General features: G+C 47.4%; 1 protein-coding gene across 3 annotated transcripts in view; it reads right to left on the bottom strand.

Moving 5' to 3' along the window:
- Window positions 1-13,848, bottom strand: part of ECEL1 (endothelin converting enzyme like 1) — a 37,889-nt gene extending 24,041 nt beyond the window's left edge. The window contains exons 1-7 of one of the 3 annotated variants that reach the window (XM_032962260.2): window positions 13,751-13,848; window positions 9,487-10,589; window positions 8,261-8,329; window positions 6,894-7,004; window positions 4,620-4,712; window positions 3,452-3,576; window positions 495-717 (exon numbers count right to left, since the gene is read on the bottom strand). In XM_032962260.2, coding sequence (XP_032818151.2) covers window positions 495-717; window positions 3,452-3,576; window positions 4,620-4,712; window positions 6,894-7,004; window positions 8,261-8,329; window positions 9,487-10,584 — 1,719 coding nt within the window. In that variant the 5' untranslated portion in view covers window positions 10,585-10,589; window positions 13,751-13,848. Of the gene's footprint in view, window positions 1-494; window positions 718-3,451; window positions 3,577-4,619; window positions 4,713-6,893; window positions 7,005-8,260; window positions 8,330-9,486; window positions 10,590-13,212 lie in introns of all 3 variants that reach the window. The other 2 variants (XM_032962259.2, XM_032962261.2) reach the window with 2 other exon arrangements.
- Between the last annotated feature and the right edge of the window lie 358 nt (window positions 13,849-14,206).

The raw sequence follows: 14,206 nt of genomic DNA, 5'->3' as shown, positions 1-14,206 counted from the left end.
GATTGCTCCCTTCAGTGCCGGATTAAGCTAGTGTGCGGCCTGTAGCATATGTTATAAACGGGCCCTACATTTAAAAAAAACAAAACACGTAAATATTAAAACACGAAATTTTAACTTGCATAGCAAAGTAATTGTATGTTTTCACGTGCTATACAGCCAGAAAATATGACCGATCACTAATCTAAAACACCCAGTCATTAATAAAAGTTGAAGGCAGTATAGTACTATAGCAACAGAGCAAGTGCAGAATCACTGAACCGGAATTTATAGCTTGAAAGCGTTTAGTGCGGGGCCCTTGAAAGTGCGAGGCCCGTAGCATTTGTAGTAGGCTACGAGGATAATCCAGCACTGGCTCCCTTCCTATTGGGATAACAGCAGCAGCAGGAGGGGGGCTATATATATATCTCTCTCTCTCTCTCTGCACCGCGGTGGAACCGAGGCGGCCCCGCCGATCGCCGAGAGTGACGCCTTCGCGGCGAGAGCGAGCACCTCACCCTCTGCTTGCTGTGCAGGGAGAAGTGCTCGCGGACGAAGAGCGCGCCGAGCACCATGCCGAAGTACTTGTTGGCCTGCGCCAGGCAGAGGCGCTCCAGGTCCACCTCCTTCTCGGCGCCGTCCACCTCGCGCGAGAAGTCGTGCAGCGCGGCGCGGAACGGCGGCGAGAGGTGCGTGCTCAGCACGATGACGACGCGCCACAGCATGTAGTTGTGCAGCACCCTACTCGGTTACGGAAACGGGATCGGGATCGGGAATGTTTATTCATGCTGGAGAAATCCGACGAGCTATGAAGCTCTTTATTATTTTTTTTCACCACCGACCGCTGTGCTGATGTAGTCATCGGATTGCCGCGTTTTGTTTACGTGACAAACTTGACTAATTGGCTGTGTCGGGCGGTGGCGGGTTAACGACACATGTATATTTACTTCACCTCGCTGCTCAATAAGGGTTGTTGAAGGTGGGGAGCATGGAAGTACCGGACTAAAATGGACTTTGACTGCAACGCTGCCCACCACGTCGCCTCGTCACATCTCTTTGTCAACCTGTTGGTGCACGCTGGTCCGCCCGTCCAAGCAATATCCAGGCTCAAGCATATTTAGCTTCTGAGACCTGACATGACCAGGCGCATTCCGGGTGATTTGGTCAGAGGCATTATTTTATTTTACAGTTAAATATATCTGTATTTTGCATATCTGGCATTGTAATCATAGTATTATAAACAGCAAACACGTGGTGGAATGGGATTTTTCTACAAATTAAACAATGCATGCACGTAAAAAAAAAACAAGCTTTCAGTCAAAACTGCGAATGCCTATTTCAGGCAGCAGAAAAATGCTTTTGTAAAATTCTACGCAAGTAATTTGCCTTTGAGTTGGAGCCAGGGGGGGAGGGAAATGCGGTGCCCCATTCAATTTGCGGCAATGTCTGCTTGATGCCGCTTACGAAAAATGTAAGAAAGATCACCTGCGACATTCCAAAGGTATTTCACATTGTTCAATATGCCAAGCTTTAGATACATATAAGTGGATGAATGCATTAATGAAAACAATTTATTAAAAAAAACATCTTTAAAAAAAATCCATGTTAGACTCACGCGAATGCCTCAACCTATATTTTACCGCAATAAGTGACCCCTGATTAAATAAATTACTTTTGCATTATTTTCAACTGAGAAGCCTTTGAAGCACGAGAAAATGTATTTTATTGGCAAATGAGGTCTGAGATTAATACAATTGTACAAAATATTACGGCACAAAAACAGAATCGATATTCACAGAGCATGCAGTAGAAATATAAAGTTGCAGCCCTGCAATTGCCTGCTCACGCCATTGCTGAAGGAAGGGTGGGGGAGCTTTAGAGAGCCCCGCTCTAGACAGTATGTCGGCCTACTTCTCCACGCTGGTCAGACGTCTCGGAAGAAGTGGGAGTGCCCATGATTTATCCCCCCAGACGCTGATTTATTGTGGTGGTGAACCCAGTGCGGCCAGTTGTACTGCTGGGTGGTTGCACAGAGGCCCATTATTTTAACTGCCACACCGGGCGGTCAAACTCTCGACCTCTGGATTACAAGGCCGGCGATCCGACCGTGATGCCACAGTAGCAATAGAACCAAACTGTAATCCTCAAATTTGGAATTGGTGAAACATTGGAACAAGAGTCTGAAGACTCAGTGAGGCATTCCTGGGACATTTTTTTTAAATGGTATAATAAAAAAAGTGTCCCAAATCAGTAACTTAAACATTAAAACGTCTGCATAAAACATAGCTAAATTGCTATTAATATTACAAAAAAACGAAGCTTACAGATGTTCTAAACCGGAGGAAGATTCATAACAAGTTAAACATTCATAATAAAGGTTTTTGGGTTAGATCGCGTTATTTATAAATGTGTCGTAACCCTCCACTACCCGACACGGCCAATCAGCAAAAAAAGTGTGACGTTGACAAAAGACAAATAGTTTACTACTTCAGCCCACCGGTGTGTTGAATAGCGAATCCACAACATTTACAGTTTGAGTACGACGTTTCGCTGGTAATTACATCAAGCATCATGGGGAAATTCGCCAGAATGGTAAAGCCCTCGCTTGCTCCCGGTCTTAAATAGAGCAGCAGCAGAAGCAGGGTGACGTCATCATTTAACTCAAGTTAAACATTACTTAGAAAAGAGCTCAACGGTAGTGGTGACCAATCCAGCAAGCACTGTGATCCAAGCTCAACAGGTTCCATGATCCACGAGAGAGCTATAACAATAACCAGTACCTGTACCTGTTTGTATAGACATAAAGTTGCGGTTGCACCTGACTCAAGAGCCACATGGCTAACAGGGCTATGCCTAATAAATGAAAACTTGCAATGAAAACGAGCGCCGTGCATGTACATATCTTGCACTTCTTTCGCACTGTACGTAGCCAACCGTGCAAATTAGAGGTGCCATCCTATTGGTAGAAGTCATTGTTTTTTTTTATGCGTGGAGTCTTCGTCGGGGATTTTTATTTCGCCATCAGCGGTAACGAGAGTTGTTGTTGCTGTTGTTGTGTGCTTATGGCAGCATTTGTTCTGTTTTGTCCTTGGATCCACAGCAAATATTTTTTTTATCCACCCGTAGAATGCGATCCACATATTGGCGACTGCTGCTCGAGGCCACTGCTTAGTCTGTTGGCCCCTGCTTAGTTTGTCCATCTTTCCCCCGCGCCTTCCGTTTGCACGGTTGGCTACGTATGGTTTTGAAAGAAGTTCAGCAAACATACATACATGCATTAGCATTATCGCATTGTGACCACACCAGAGCAGGTCACAATTTTTTGAGCAAGTCGCACACAGTTAAAGAGTAATTAATCATTATCAATTTTGTGCAGAAGCTCTGACCCCTATGATCTGCGTTAAGGATACATGTCCAACTTTAACATCTGATCTGTGGCTATTGGTTGACCCTGTAGGTGTGGGCTGTGCTGTACCTGACAGGAGTGGTAGAGAGGAGATGGGAGAGTTTCTTGATGTAGGTCGTAGCTAAAACCACGACTTCTTCATCTTCTGAAATCCGCTTTCTAAAAATCTGCTCCAGAAATTGCCTCCAGTTGATCTGATCATGTTAAAGAAAACGCATTGATGTAAAATTGGGAATGTTGGACAAGGCAGTGAGGTAGCATCTCCACCAATACAAATTTTTATTTAAAACAAAGCTCATTTCGCATTGTTGAGGAGCATTATGTCAAAAATATAAATCGTCTTCCATTCATCTCTCGATATTTAAACACAAATATTTAGTATTTAGCCCATCAGCCGATTGGCATTCTGGCCCAGAATTTGCCAGCAGGCAGAACTCTGGGCTGGTTTCAAACTTCAGGGACTCATCAGCAGAGACAAGCTTGTTCAACAAATATTAATGGGCTGCCAGATGTTATTGGCAAGGGCACTTCATCTACTATATGACGGGGTTTATATTCTTGATCTGTGGCTATTGACGGGGTTTGTTTGGCATAATAGTAACATTTGTATAAAAACGCTTAATGCGGCATGCATGGGTAATAAAATAGAAAGACTTCTGTTGGTTGCTCCAAATAAAAAAAAAACATTTCTAGTTGATCACCTAATCGGCTTTCCAGATCAATATTACCCAGCAGCATTCATGTTAAGCAATACATATATCTGGACAAATGTCAACCATTTGGCTATCATCAGCAGAGTTTGGCTTGTTAAACAAATACTGCTGGATTTCCAGATATCTTTGGCAAAAGAGCGCTCCATGTGTTTGACAATAATTGTCCAGAAAGGCCATAAGCTGATGGATGAAATTATCACGGTATATAAATCACACTTGCTGAGCGAATGGGCCTAAAATGCCAAGTAGCCAGCAACAAACAGCACGATTAAAGTTGTATAATTTGGAGTGAGAATTCTGCTCATGCGATCTACTCATGGTTATTGATGGTAGTAGAATACATTACTTCACGATGGCGTATTACATTCACTCTTATGGGCCACATCTACTATTGAAAAGCAATCACTCTTCTGGTTGTTTAATTAGGTTCAAGGCCAAGTGTCCAATGGACGGACGGTCCACCCAGCTGCATTGTCTTCCGCACTGCAGGCTTGGTTGCCTGTGCATGGGTAGTAGATACTCACAGCTGGAGCCAAATGATGAAGGTCCCTCAATTTCATTTTGTTGTACATGTTATTGATGTCCCGTCTCAAGGGGTCTGACTCTGACAATGTGATCTGTGGAGCAGAAAACACGCGAGTTGCTCTTACCCACACCACAACAACAGCAATTTCAGCCGCACTTAATGGGCAGTCCACGCTAATGGCCACACTCACCGTATATTACAGCCAATCCAAAACAAATCAGGAATAAAAAGGGGCTTTTATACTTAATAAATATCAGTCTGAGAATCATGTCGTGTTTGCTGGGTGTGGGTGCTGCCACGTCTTCCAAATCGTCTGGTCAGCGTCGAAGAGTGGGCCATAACATCCCCTGGAGGGTCCCTCTAGAGCAGTGGTTCTCAATCTTTTTTGGCTCCTGCTGAATTGTGTTTAAACCGAGTGACACCCCCCCCCCCCCCTGCATTGACCCAACATGAAATAAATGTATGAATAATGATCATCATTAATATTTTAACAAATTGTCCATTTTGTGAGGTATCCTAACTAGCTCGTAACTGCAAGCGTATAAAAAATTTCAACGGACACACTGCATGCATGATGTAATTTGTTCACGCTCACTGATTGATTATTCTTAGAAACCATGTTGTTTACGATCAATGAGTTTAGAAAGGTGTTTTGTATCGTTCTAGGTTACCATATGGACTAACATTTTACCGTAGTTACTATATAAAGGCAGATTCATACATGGTCACTCACCAATGACTCTCGTGCACCATATAATTTCACACATTTATACATGATATCACGTATTGCCACGTGCCCCCAGGGGTCCGCGTGCCCCCCGGTTGAGAACCACTGCTCTGGGGTTCCCTTCATTGGAGGCATCTTTCCACCAGCAGCGGCCTGAGCGTGGAATTGCAGGGCTACCAACCTATAGATGTGAGGTCTCGTGTTTCAATGAAACTCCTGTTGTTACCATTATTATTATTACGAGCGAACTGGCTTCCCTGAAGCTCACAGCTGTGCCTTAAAGCAGCGATCATGGCCACGTGTTAGTCCAACGAAAGGTGCTGTGCAAGAGCACACAATCTTACGTTGGGTTCATACACCCAGTGGAATTCTGGGTCACGGTGGCGCACGCCAATTCTAAGTGGGCTGAAGAGATAAAGTATCTTGTACACAGTAGTTGCACCGACCACAAGCAGTGGCAGCTTTGTCAAGGTATTACACGTATTGTGTTACTTCTAAGATATCGAGTGCATTGACGGATGAAATATGTCCATGCAATGTGAATAGTCACAATTTGTGGTTGTGATTCATTTTACATTTGATGAATTGTTCGTCTCGTTTTTTTTTTACTATCTCATTTGTACTCTTTATATTTTTGTTGAGTCTCGCTTGTAGAGTTTTATTTTGTTCCATCAGCCAAAATGTACAACTGGCATATCATTTGCATAGACTGTGAAATAAATATATTCTCACACGCATAGTTCTATGCATGTATCACAAGCGCTAGGAAACATTTTATTCGACACATCGATGAATTATTCCATACCTACTGTCAAATAAAAGCAGCAGTCTTCACAGTGGCACAGATGAGCTTGATGGCTACATGCAATCTGTAGGTGTTTTATTTCGAGCAGTTTATTTATTATCATGTATGTATGTTGAACTTCTTTTGCATTGTACGTGGCCAACGATGCTAGTTTACTCAGCAAAGCGTTGCCGAGTCTCAGGACTCCTTTTCAGGAGGATCCTGACAAGTTTTCGTAGTAGGCAGTGACTTTGCTATATGTAGCGCTGATTGAGAGACAATCTCAGGACATTTTTCAGCATTGGGATGTTTGGTTAATACCACTTACATTAGTATATTTTTAGAGAAAACCTTGTTAAACACATACTGATGGGTTGCCAGATGTTATTGCCAAAGGCGACATGACGGGGTCCTGTTTGGTAAAGGAGTAACATTTGTATTAAAAATAATTACGGGAAGAAAACCAAATAACCCAGAGGAAACCAATGCAGAACAGGAGGATAACATACAAACTCCCCACAGAAAAGGTTCCTGAGTCGGGAATCAAACTTTGGCCCTTCTTGCTGTCAGGCAAAAGGGCTCCCACTGCGCCAACCTGCCGCCTGTGTAGGCAATTAAAAACAGCTCTGTGGAAACCACAAGCAGTACTGTGTATATATATTTTTTTGCAAGAAGAAACCATACACCATGAGGCCTCGACAATGTCCAAAACAAACGCACAATATTCACTGGCTAACCGGCATCTCTGGCCGATGACTCACGTTGGCCAGCTGTTGTTCAAACTCAAAGACGTCCTCCAGCTTGTGTCTGGCGTTCCTGGCTCCCAGCAGGGTGGTGATCTTGTTCATCAGCACTTTGTAGGCCTTGATCACCTGTGGACGCACGGACAGGGGGAGAAGGAAGGAGCGTGCTTGGGGAGCGGAAGTCCCATCGTCTGCATTCGAAGGTCGAATGCGTTATAAGGTCGCACTCGTTTCACGCACAATGTGCTTGCCACGAATGAACCACAATACCTTGCTGATCTCGTCCAGGAGATTAAACAATCACGTGGACATCCTCGCAGCAGCGGCAATTGGCTAACCATCTGAGCAAAGACAGCCACCGCATTGCGCGCTTTCAGATGCGCTTCTCCGGCTGTCTGGAACGCTCTTCCTTCCGATATTCGGAAGCCACTGAAGCTACGCACTTTTAAATCTAGATTGAAAACTAATTTCTTGAGAACTGCGTTTTGTGTTTAGTTTGTTGTCCTTTGCCCGCACCTCTGATTAGCACGGTTGGCTGTGTGCGGTGCGAAATTTCAACATACGCAGCATCACGTTCAGGACCGCACGGCGACCTAGTTTCTGATCTCGTTGAAAGGTCTTTCGTCACGCGGCATTCCGAGAACATGCCTCTGTAAAGAAACAAATCGCCTCTGGTCACTGGGTTCACAGGGTGGTGTGCAAACCGCTGCAACACTGCTCTTCCCCACCCGATTTACGTACACGTGATGAACAAACTACAGTCGTTATTTTTATCTTGGTGGATCATTGTAGTGCTAACAAAATGTATCATTGCTCTGTATCTCCAATAAAGTTGCAGATGATCTTGAAGTTGATACAAGAACCAATTCGGTTGGAGGTTACCGGAGTATCGAGATGATGTGTCGATGATGATGTCCGGGGTGTGAGCGAAAAGCCTGCTTGCGGCAAACTCTGGACCACTCGGAGTTTGGAGTTTAAAGGGATTGGTGGAGACCATTGAGGAGAGCATCGCGGTGGCGAGCGTGCTCCAAGGATCTCAGAGTCAGTGGGGGCAAGTAAGTGGCAGGCGTGCTTCAGGAGAGGTCGCGAGATCGCAGATATAAAGTACGTTGATGATTTTTTTGTATTATTCAATAAGCAGCACTGACCAGCGTGGTGAAGCATGGTCAAACATCCCCAAAGTCAACATGGGGCTGACACGGGGCTGAATACATGTTTTTAAAAAAATATATATTCTTTTTTAAAATTTATGAACCGTAACACAGGAGGGGGGTACAGAAATTTTGCGGACCGAAGTCCAAACTCAGTGCTCATGGGTTCTGGGAATTAATTTGTCTTCATTATAATGATGCTTTCTTAAGTTTCCACTGAAACATGCAACCTACCTTGAGGCTCTCTTCATCCTGTCCCAGGTAGAGGGACCGCTCAGGTAGGGTGAGTCCCTCTTGGTCTATCTACAGGCAGAGACACAGGTAGGTGGAACACGCAGAGAAACACAGATGCGATGAAGAGTCGAGCACAGTTATTTCTAGGATTCAAGAGATGTAAAACAATCAAACTTCACGAACCTGCTCATGTTTCTGCCTTAAGACACATCTCTAGCACATCCTGCTACCCCTCCCCACGCCCAGCTACGACCAGGCCTACCCCAACCCATACCCCTTTCACTACCCCAACCTCTATCACTACCCAAACTCCTATCACTACCCCAGCTCCTATCACTACCCCAACCCCTATAACTACCCCAACCCCTATAACTACCCCAACCCATATCACTACCCCTATCACAACCCTAACCCCTATCACGACCCCAACCCATACCCCTTTCACTACCCCAACCCCTATCACTACTCCAACCCCTATCACTACCACAACCCCTATCACTATCCTAACCCTTATCACTACCCCAACCCCTATCACTACTCCAACCCCTATCACTATCCTAACCCTTATCACTACCCCAACTGCTATCACTACCCCAACCCCTATCACTACCCCAACCCCTATCACTAACCCAACCCTCATCACTACCGAAACCCTTATCATTACCCATATCACCAGCCCAACAACTATCACTACCCCTACATCGATCACGACCACAACCACTCACCGCAGAGAACTGTAGCGACATGACCGCACTCTACGATAGCTGGCGCCAAACCGTGCCACACGCCCTCCCGCTATGGCCTCGTGGGAGCCTCGGTATCGATAAAAGTTATTTTATGTTTTCTTCTGATTTTGGTCGGACGACGTACGTGTACGTACGTGTACATAATTGGAACGAAATAGGAAGAAAAACTGCTGACGTACACGTACAATTTGATACATTGGCCGGAAAAATAAATAAATAAATTAATCGGGAAAACCCACTTGGCAACATTTACGATATTGGCAGACCAATGCCCATATGCTTGCACCTTGTGCCACACAGGGTCATCTGCTGGGTTGGGGGGGGGGGGGGAGTTCCCCTGGCTACACTGCACACGTACGTCATCGGAATGGGAAAGTGTTTACCAGGGTGGCCCGCTGAGCCCGACCCCACAAACGTCTGCAACAAGTGGCGAACGCGCTCCGGCTCGGTCACGCCCGCCGCCCCACCACTCTCAATTACCCGGATGATGTTGCGGCTGGAGTTCTTGTCGTCGACGTTCACGGAGATGGAGAAGTAGACGGAGGTGCTGAACATGCCCTGCGCTCGGAAGAGCAGCTCGTCGAAGTTCCAGCTGCTGGGCCTCCAGGAGCCCAGCACGTCCCAGCCACCGCACGCACGGATCACCTCCAGCATGGGCTCCCCGCCCAGCCGTTCCAGTTCCTCCATGTCCATGCACGAGCGGAAGAACGCCTTGGCTTTGTGCTCTGCAGATAATGGGGATGGCGGTGATGACGACGACGATGAGGACCACGCTGTCGATGACGCTGCTGCTGCTGCTGCTGCCGCCGCTGCAGATGACGACGACATGGATGAAGGCGCTTCCACCGCCGATGACTTTGACGACGACTTCTTCGAGGGCGACTTTGACGACGAGCGTGCCGCCGCCAGCGGCGACCTGGGCGAGGCGTCCCGCTGCTCGGCGGCTCCTCGGGCCACGATGGGGCCGTGCAGGAGCTTGGCCAGTTTGTCCTCGTTCTGCTCCGCGATGGCCGTCACCAGGCCGTAGCTCAGCTTGTCCTCGGGTATGGAGTGCCTCGCCAGCCAGCCGCCGCATGCGAACGCGTAGAAGTCCGCGCACGGGTCCACCGAGGGGTCCACGTTGTGCGCCACGAAACGCGCCGCCTTGGCGAAGCAACGGCCCCTGGGGTTGCACGCGGACGACGCGGGCCACCGCTGGTTGCCGCTGCCGGACGGCGGCGGCGGCGCCGGCGGCGGTGCCGGCGGTGCCGGCGGTGCCGGCGGTCGCGTCTCCGAGATGTGCCTGAGCAGCAGCACGCAGCCCAGCACCACGCAGAGCCCCAGGGCGAGGGCGCACGTGGACAGCAGGAAGAGCTCGCGGGCGCTCCAGCGACTCGAGCACGGGCCCGCTCCGCCGGTGCCGCCGGTGCCGCCGCCGGCGGCGGTGGAGCCGCGGTCTCCCGGCTGGGGGCTCAGCCGGGCCTCGAGGGAGAGGGTACGGCCCGACTCGCCGGAGCCCCGGGGCCCAAAGCCGTTGAGGACGGTGACCTCGGGGAAATCGTCGTAGCGGCCGATGAAGGAGTGGCGCTTGCTGTTCATGGCGCCTGCGTGCGTGCGCGTGGACGCGTCGACATTCGAGTGTCATTGTCATCGATGTAATCGATGTCATTGTCGATGCGATCAATATCGTCATCGTGATCTTTGTCATCATCATTATCGTCATCATCCGTGTAATTGTCATCGCCTGATCATCATCATCATCCATGTCATCATAATCGATGTTATCATAATCAGTGTCATCATCAGTGTGACCAGTATCATTATCAACATCCATGTCATTTATGTAATCACTGTAATCACACTCCTCAGTGTAATCAATGTAGTTACCACCACCGTCACTCAATCAATCGTATCATCAAAATGTTATTGATATTATGGTCAACATCCATTATCAATGATTATGATCATGATCGTCAAAATCATTGTCATCATTATCATTCCATGATCATCATCACCTATAAGAGTTGCTGGTAGACGTTTTGTTTACCTCGGACAAAAACTCAACCGAGTCCCAATGCTCTTTTCAAACTGCGTTCACCGTGGAATCTCTGGCCGCGTGCCTAATCGTGTACTCTGAAGAAGCGCAAGAGAGGTGGCTGTATTAACCATACACAACTGCACGCTCTCAAGTTCAGTGGGACGCTCAAGATCCCGTGACGCCTGTCGCAAGAGTAGGCCATCGTGTGCCGGCGTCGTGGTCCAAATAGAAAAAAAATAATCTGGGATTTCACGAAGCGTTCATCGCCCCCTACTGCTGGAACCTGGAAGGGCCCTCCTGAAAAAAAATGTTCAGGATAAATAAGCCGAATAAAACAAGTAACAAATATAGTACAAGCCTATGACTGGAAGATGTGTTTATATATAAAACATTCGTAGAGGGAAAGGGAGAATGAAACTATAATAACACTTTCACCTGGCAGTGGATAGAAACTGACGAGGCTAACGAGTTATAGGTGCAGTTGGTACATTCATCATTCGGAGGAATACGCTCTAATTTCACCTCGAAGCCAGATTCTAAAATCAGAAATACACTCCAATGAAATAGAATCAATGCTATGTCGAAGCCCTGCGTACACGAGTGGATAACACTGCACGAACATTCGTGGATCGATCGCCTCGCTTCGCCTGCAGGACCGTGTCTCGTTCACCACGTGCTACGATCCCCGTGTGATCCACCAACGCCCCTCTCAAGCCCGGATTACAATAGGCAACGCGTTGCCAGCAACACCCTCCGAGCTAACTTGTGCTTAGGGTTTGATTTCAGTCGGAGTTGTCCGGGGCTGAACCCCGGAAAATATATTCCACGAGAAATTAAGACTTGCTCGTATCACTTTACAACAGGTTACCAAACTCTTATCTTTGTGACCTACTGCGATACGACTTTCCCAGTTTATCAATTTACCCCCTTACCCCCTTCCTCCGCCACCCCCCCCCCCCCCCAGATCCAAGCTATTCAGACCCTGTGTTGCCATGTAGATTGCTGGAGCAAGTTGTGTTAGCGAGCACCTATTAAGGCTAAAATGATGGCCAGCAGCCACGTCTGGCTTGCTTTTGTTCCTCCAGTGCTAATTTATACACACTGCACCAGCTTGTAATTTAGGGCTGAGTCAACCTAAGGGAAGCGCAGGACAAGTGCTGATACTACTTGCCATAAGGGGGCCCGGAATCGAATTTAGGTGGCTGGGTTCGTACCTCGGAGCGCAGCACGCTAACCACTGCGCCACCGCTCCCCACGTGGGACACCCACGTGTACTTGTATGCATAGATACTTATACATTCGTGAGTTAATCTAAATCGGCGCTCTACATCTCGCGGAATACACATGTAAACACGTACATATGTTCACATACAACGGCATTTAATGCTGAGTCGACCTAAGAGAGGTCCTGGCCAACAACACGGGGCTAACCTTGGGCTCGTTGCTTGAGTCAACGCGCGCATTAGCAATAGCAACCACGTGCGCGTAATCTCTTACGCATCAATTGAGAATGAAGTGACTCAACACTTGCACACACTGCTCTGACATTCCTTAACTATACTGGCACCCTCATCATCATCAACAGCAGCAGCCATGGTCAATCCACTGCTGGATGAAGGCCACCCCAAGCCACCGTCTCCTCTCACGACGCAAATCATTAATCCACCTCGCCACCCGCACACGATCAAGTAATTTCTGATCATTATTAAACAAGACCCATTGTAAAAAAAACACACACAAAGACTTGTACGCCTGCAATAAATATTAAATCAAATACAATTTGTCGGCTATGCTTAACACATAGTACGTCGGAAACAATTACAATTCAGCAATACATCATTAAATATTCGCATTTGCAATATGCGATGAGTGTTGCATTCGATGGGGGTTTCTCTGTCTCTCCCCCTATACTTTCATCAGGATCACGAATACATAGTTAAGCGACCACAAATGTCATAAGTACTTGCAGCCACTTGTAACAATACAGACTGCACGATACAGTACATATCTACGCACTGTGTGCGCGCGTAATTTTGTATGCACCAGCACATTCGATATAAAACGTGTGCGTTCATGCACGGGGTCACCGCCGTGGAGTTACCACAACATTCAGATGAACACGTCACAGCACACACCACCGGTGCATCACATTGTCGAGATACGTAGGGCCAATTTGTAAATCACCTTACCAGTCCGTGTTGAAATAACGCTCTCCCTGTACGTGGGTTGCAGACTCCTACCACGACAGTTTTGAGTAGACAACCGACATCGTCATTGAGAATGACCGACAGCGAATGGGAGCGCTGAGCACCAGATTAACAGATGATGGCAATTATTGTAATGCTGACCCTTGGATGATGATGATGATGTGAATTAGAGTGGAGGGTATTGATGGTCAAGGTGGTGGTGATTGTGATGATGCGTTCGACGATTCTAATAATAGTGTGCTGAGTATTAAAGTGGCGGTGTTATGATGCTGATGGTGATGATGATGGTTATTATTAGAGAAAAGTGTATTTACGATGTTGGTGCTGATACTGACGTTAATTATGGTGGAACGATATTGGTGCCGAACATGACTTTGCCAATCGCACTGATGAAGATCAACACCATGATTATAGTGTCGTAATGACGCCGATGACAGTGGCGGTGACTGCGAAAGATGTGAACGATGCTGATGACTCCGGCGTGGATGTTAACCTGCAAACACTGCACGATGGAACGCACCGGAACCCTCTTGCAGTCACAGCCTCCCGTCAATGTCGAAGTACCGCGTGCGGCTCCTCCCCCTACCTCTCTTTTATAAGCAAGCCACTGGCGTTACAGGCGGCAGCGGGGGCAGGGGGGGGGACTCCCAGAGCCCAGCCTGCGGTCACCTCGCCGACGCTCATTGCTAAGTGCACGCGGCAGTGGGATCCAGCCGCTGTTCTACATTGCATGGACGCCACACGAAACAGCGTGGTCTCCATCGAAAGAAAGTGGGCACCATACGTGTCCGCCGCAATATGCAAGCCTCGCTGGAGTCCCATGAGGCTGTTTGCAGGAGGCTCTTGTGCCGCACGGCGTTCTTCGACGAGTAATATATTTTTTTCGTTCGGATTACAGGCTGGTCCAGATGTCTTGTGACCCAAGTAAAAAATTTTTTGTCTGAAACGTAATAAACATATTTTTAAGGTAAGCTTT

This window comes from Petromyzon marinus, chromosome 28, assembly GCF_048934315.1.
Source record: "Petromyzon marinus isolate PM22_M1 ecotype Great Lakes invasive population chromosome 28, UKy_Petmar_22M1.pri1.0, whole genome shotgun sequence".
NCBI lineage: Eukaryota > Metazoa > Chordata > Hyperoartia > Petromyzontiformes > Petromyzontidae > Petromyzon > Petromyzon marinus.
Note: the sequence above shows the minus strand (reverse complement) of the source record. Positions and strands in the feature narration are given on the sequence as shown.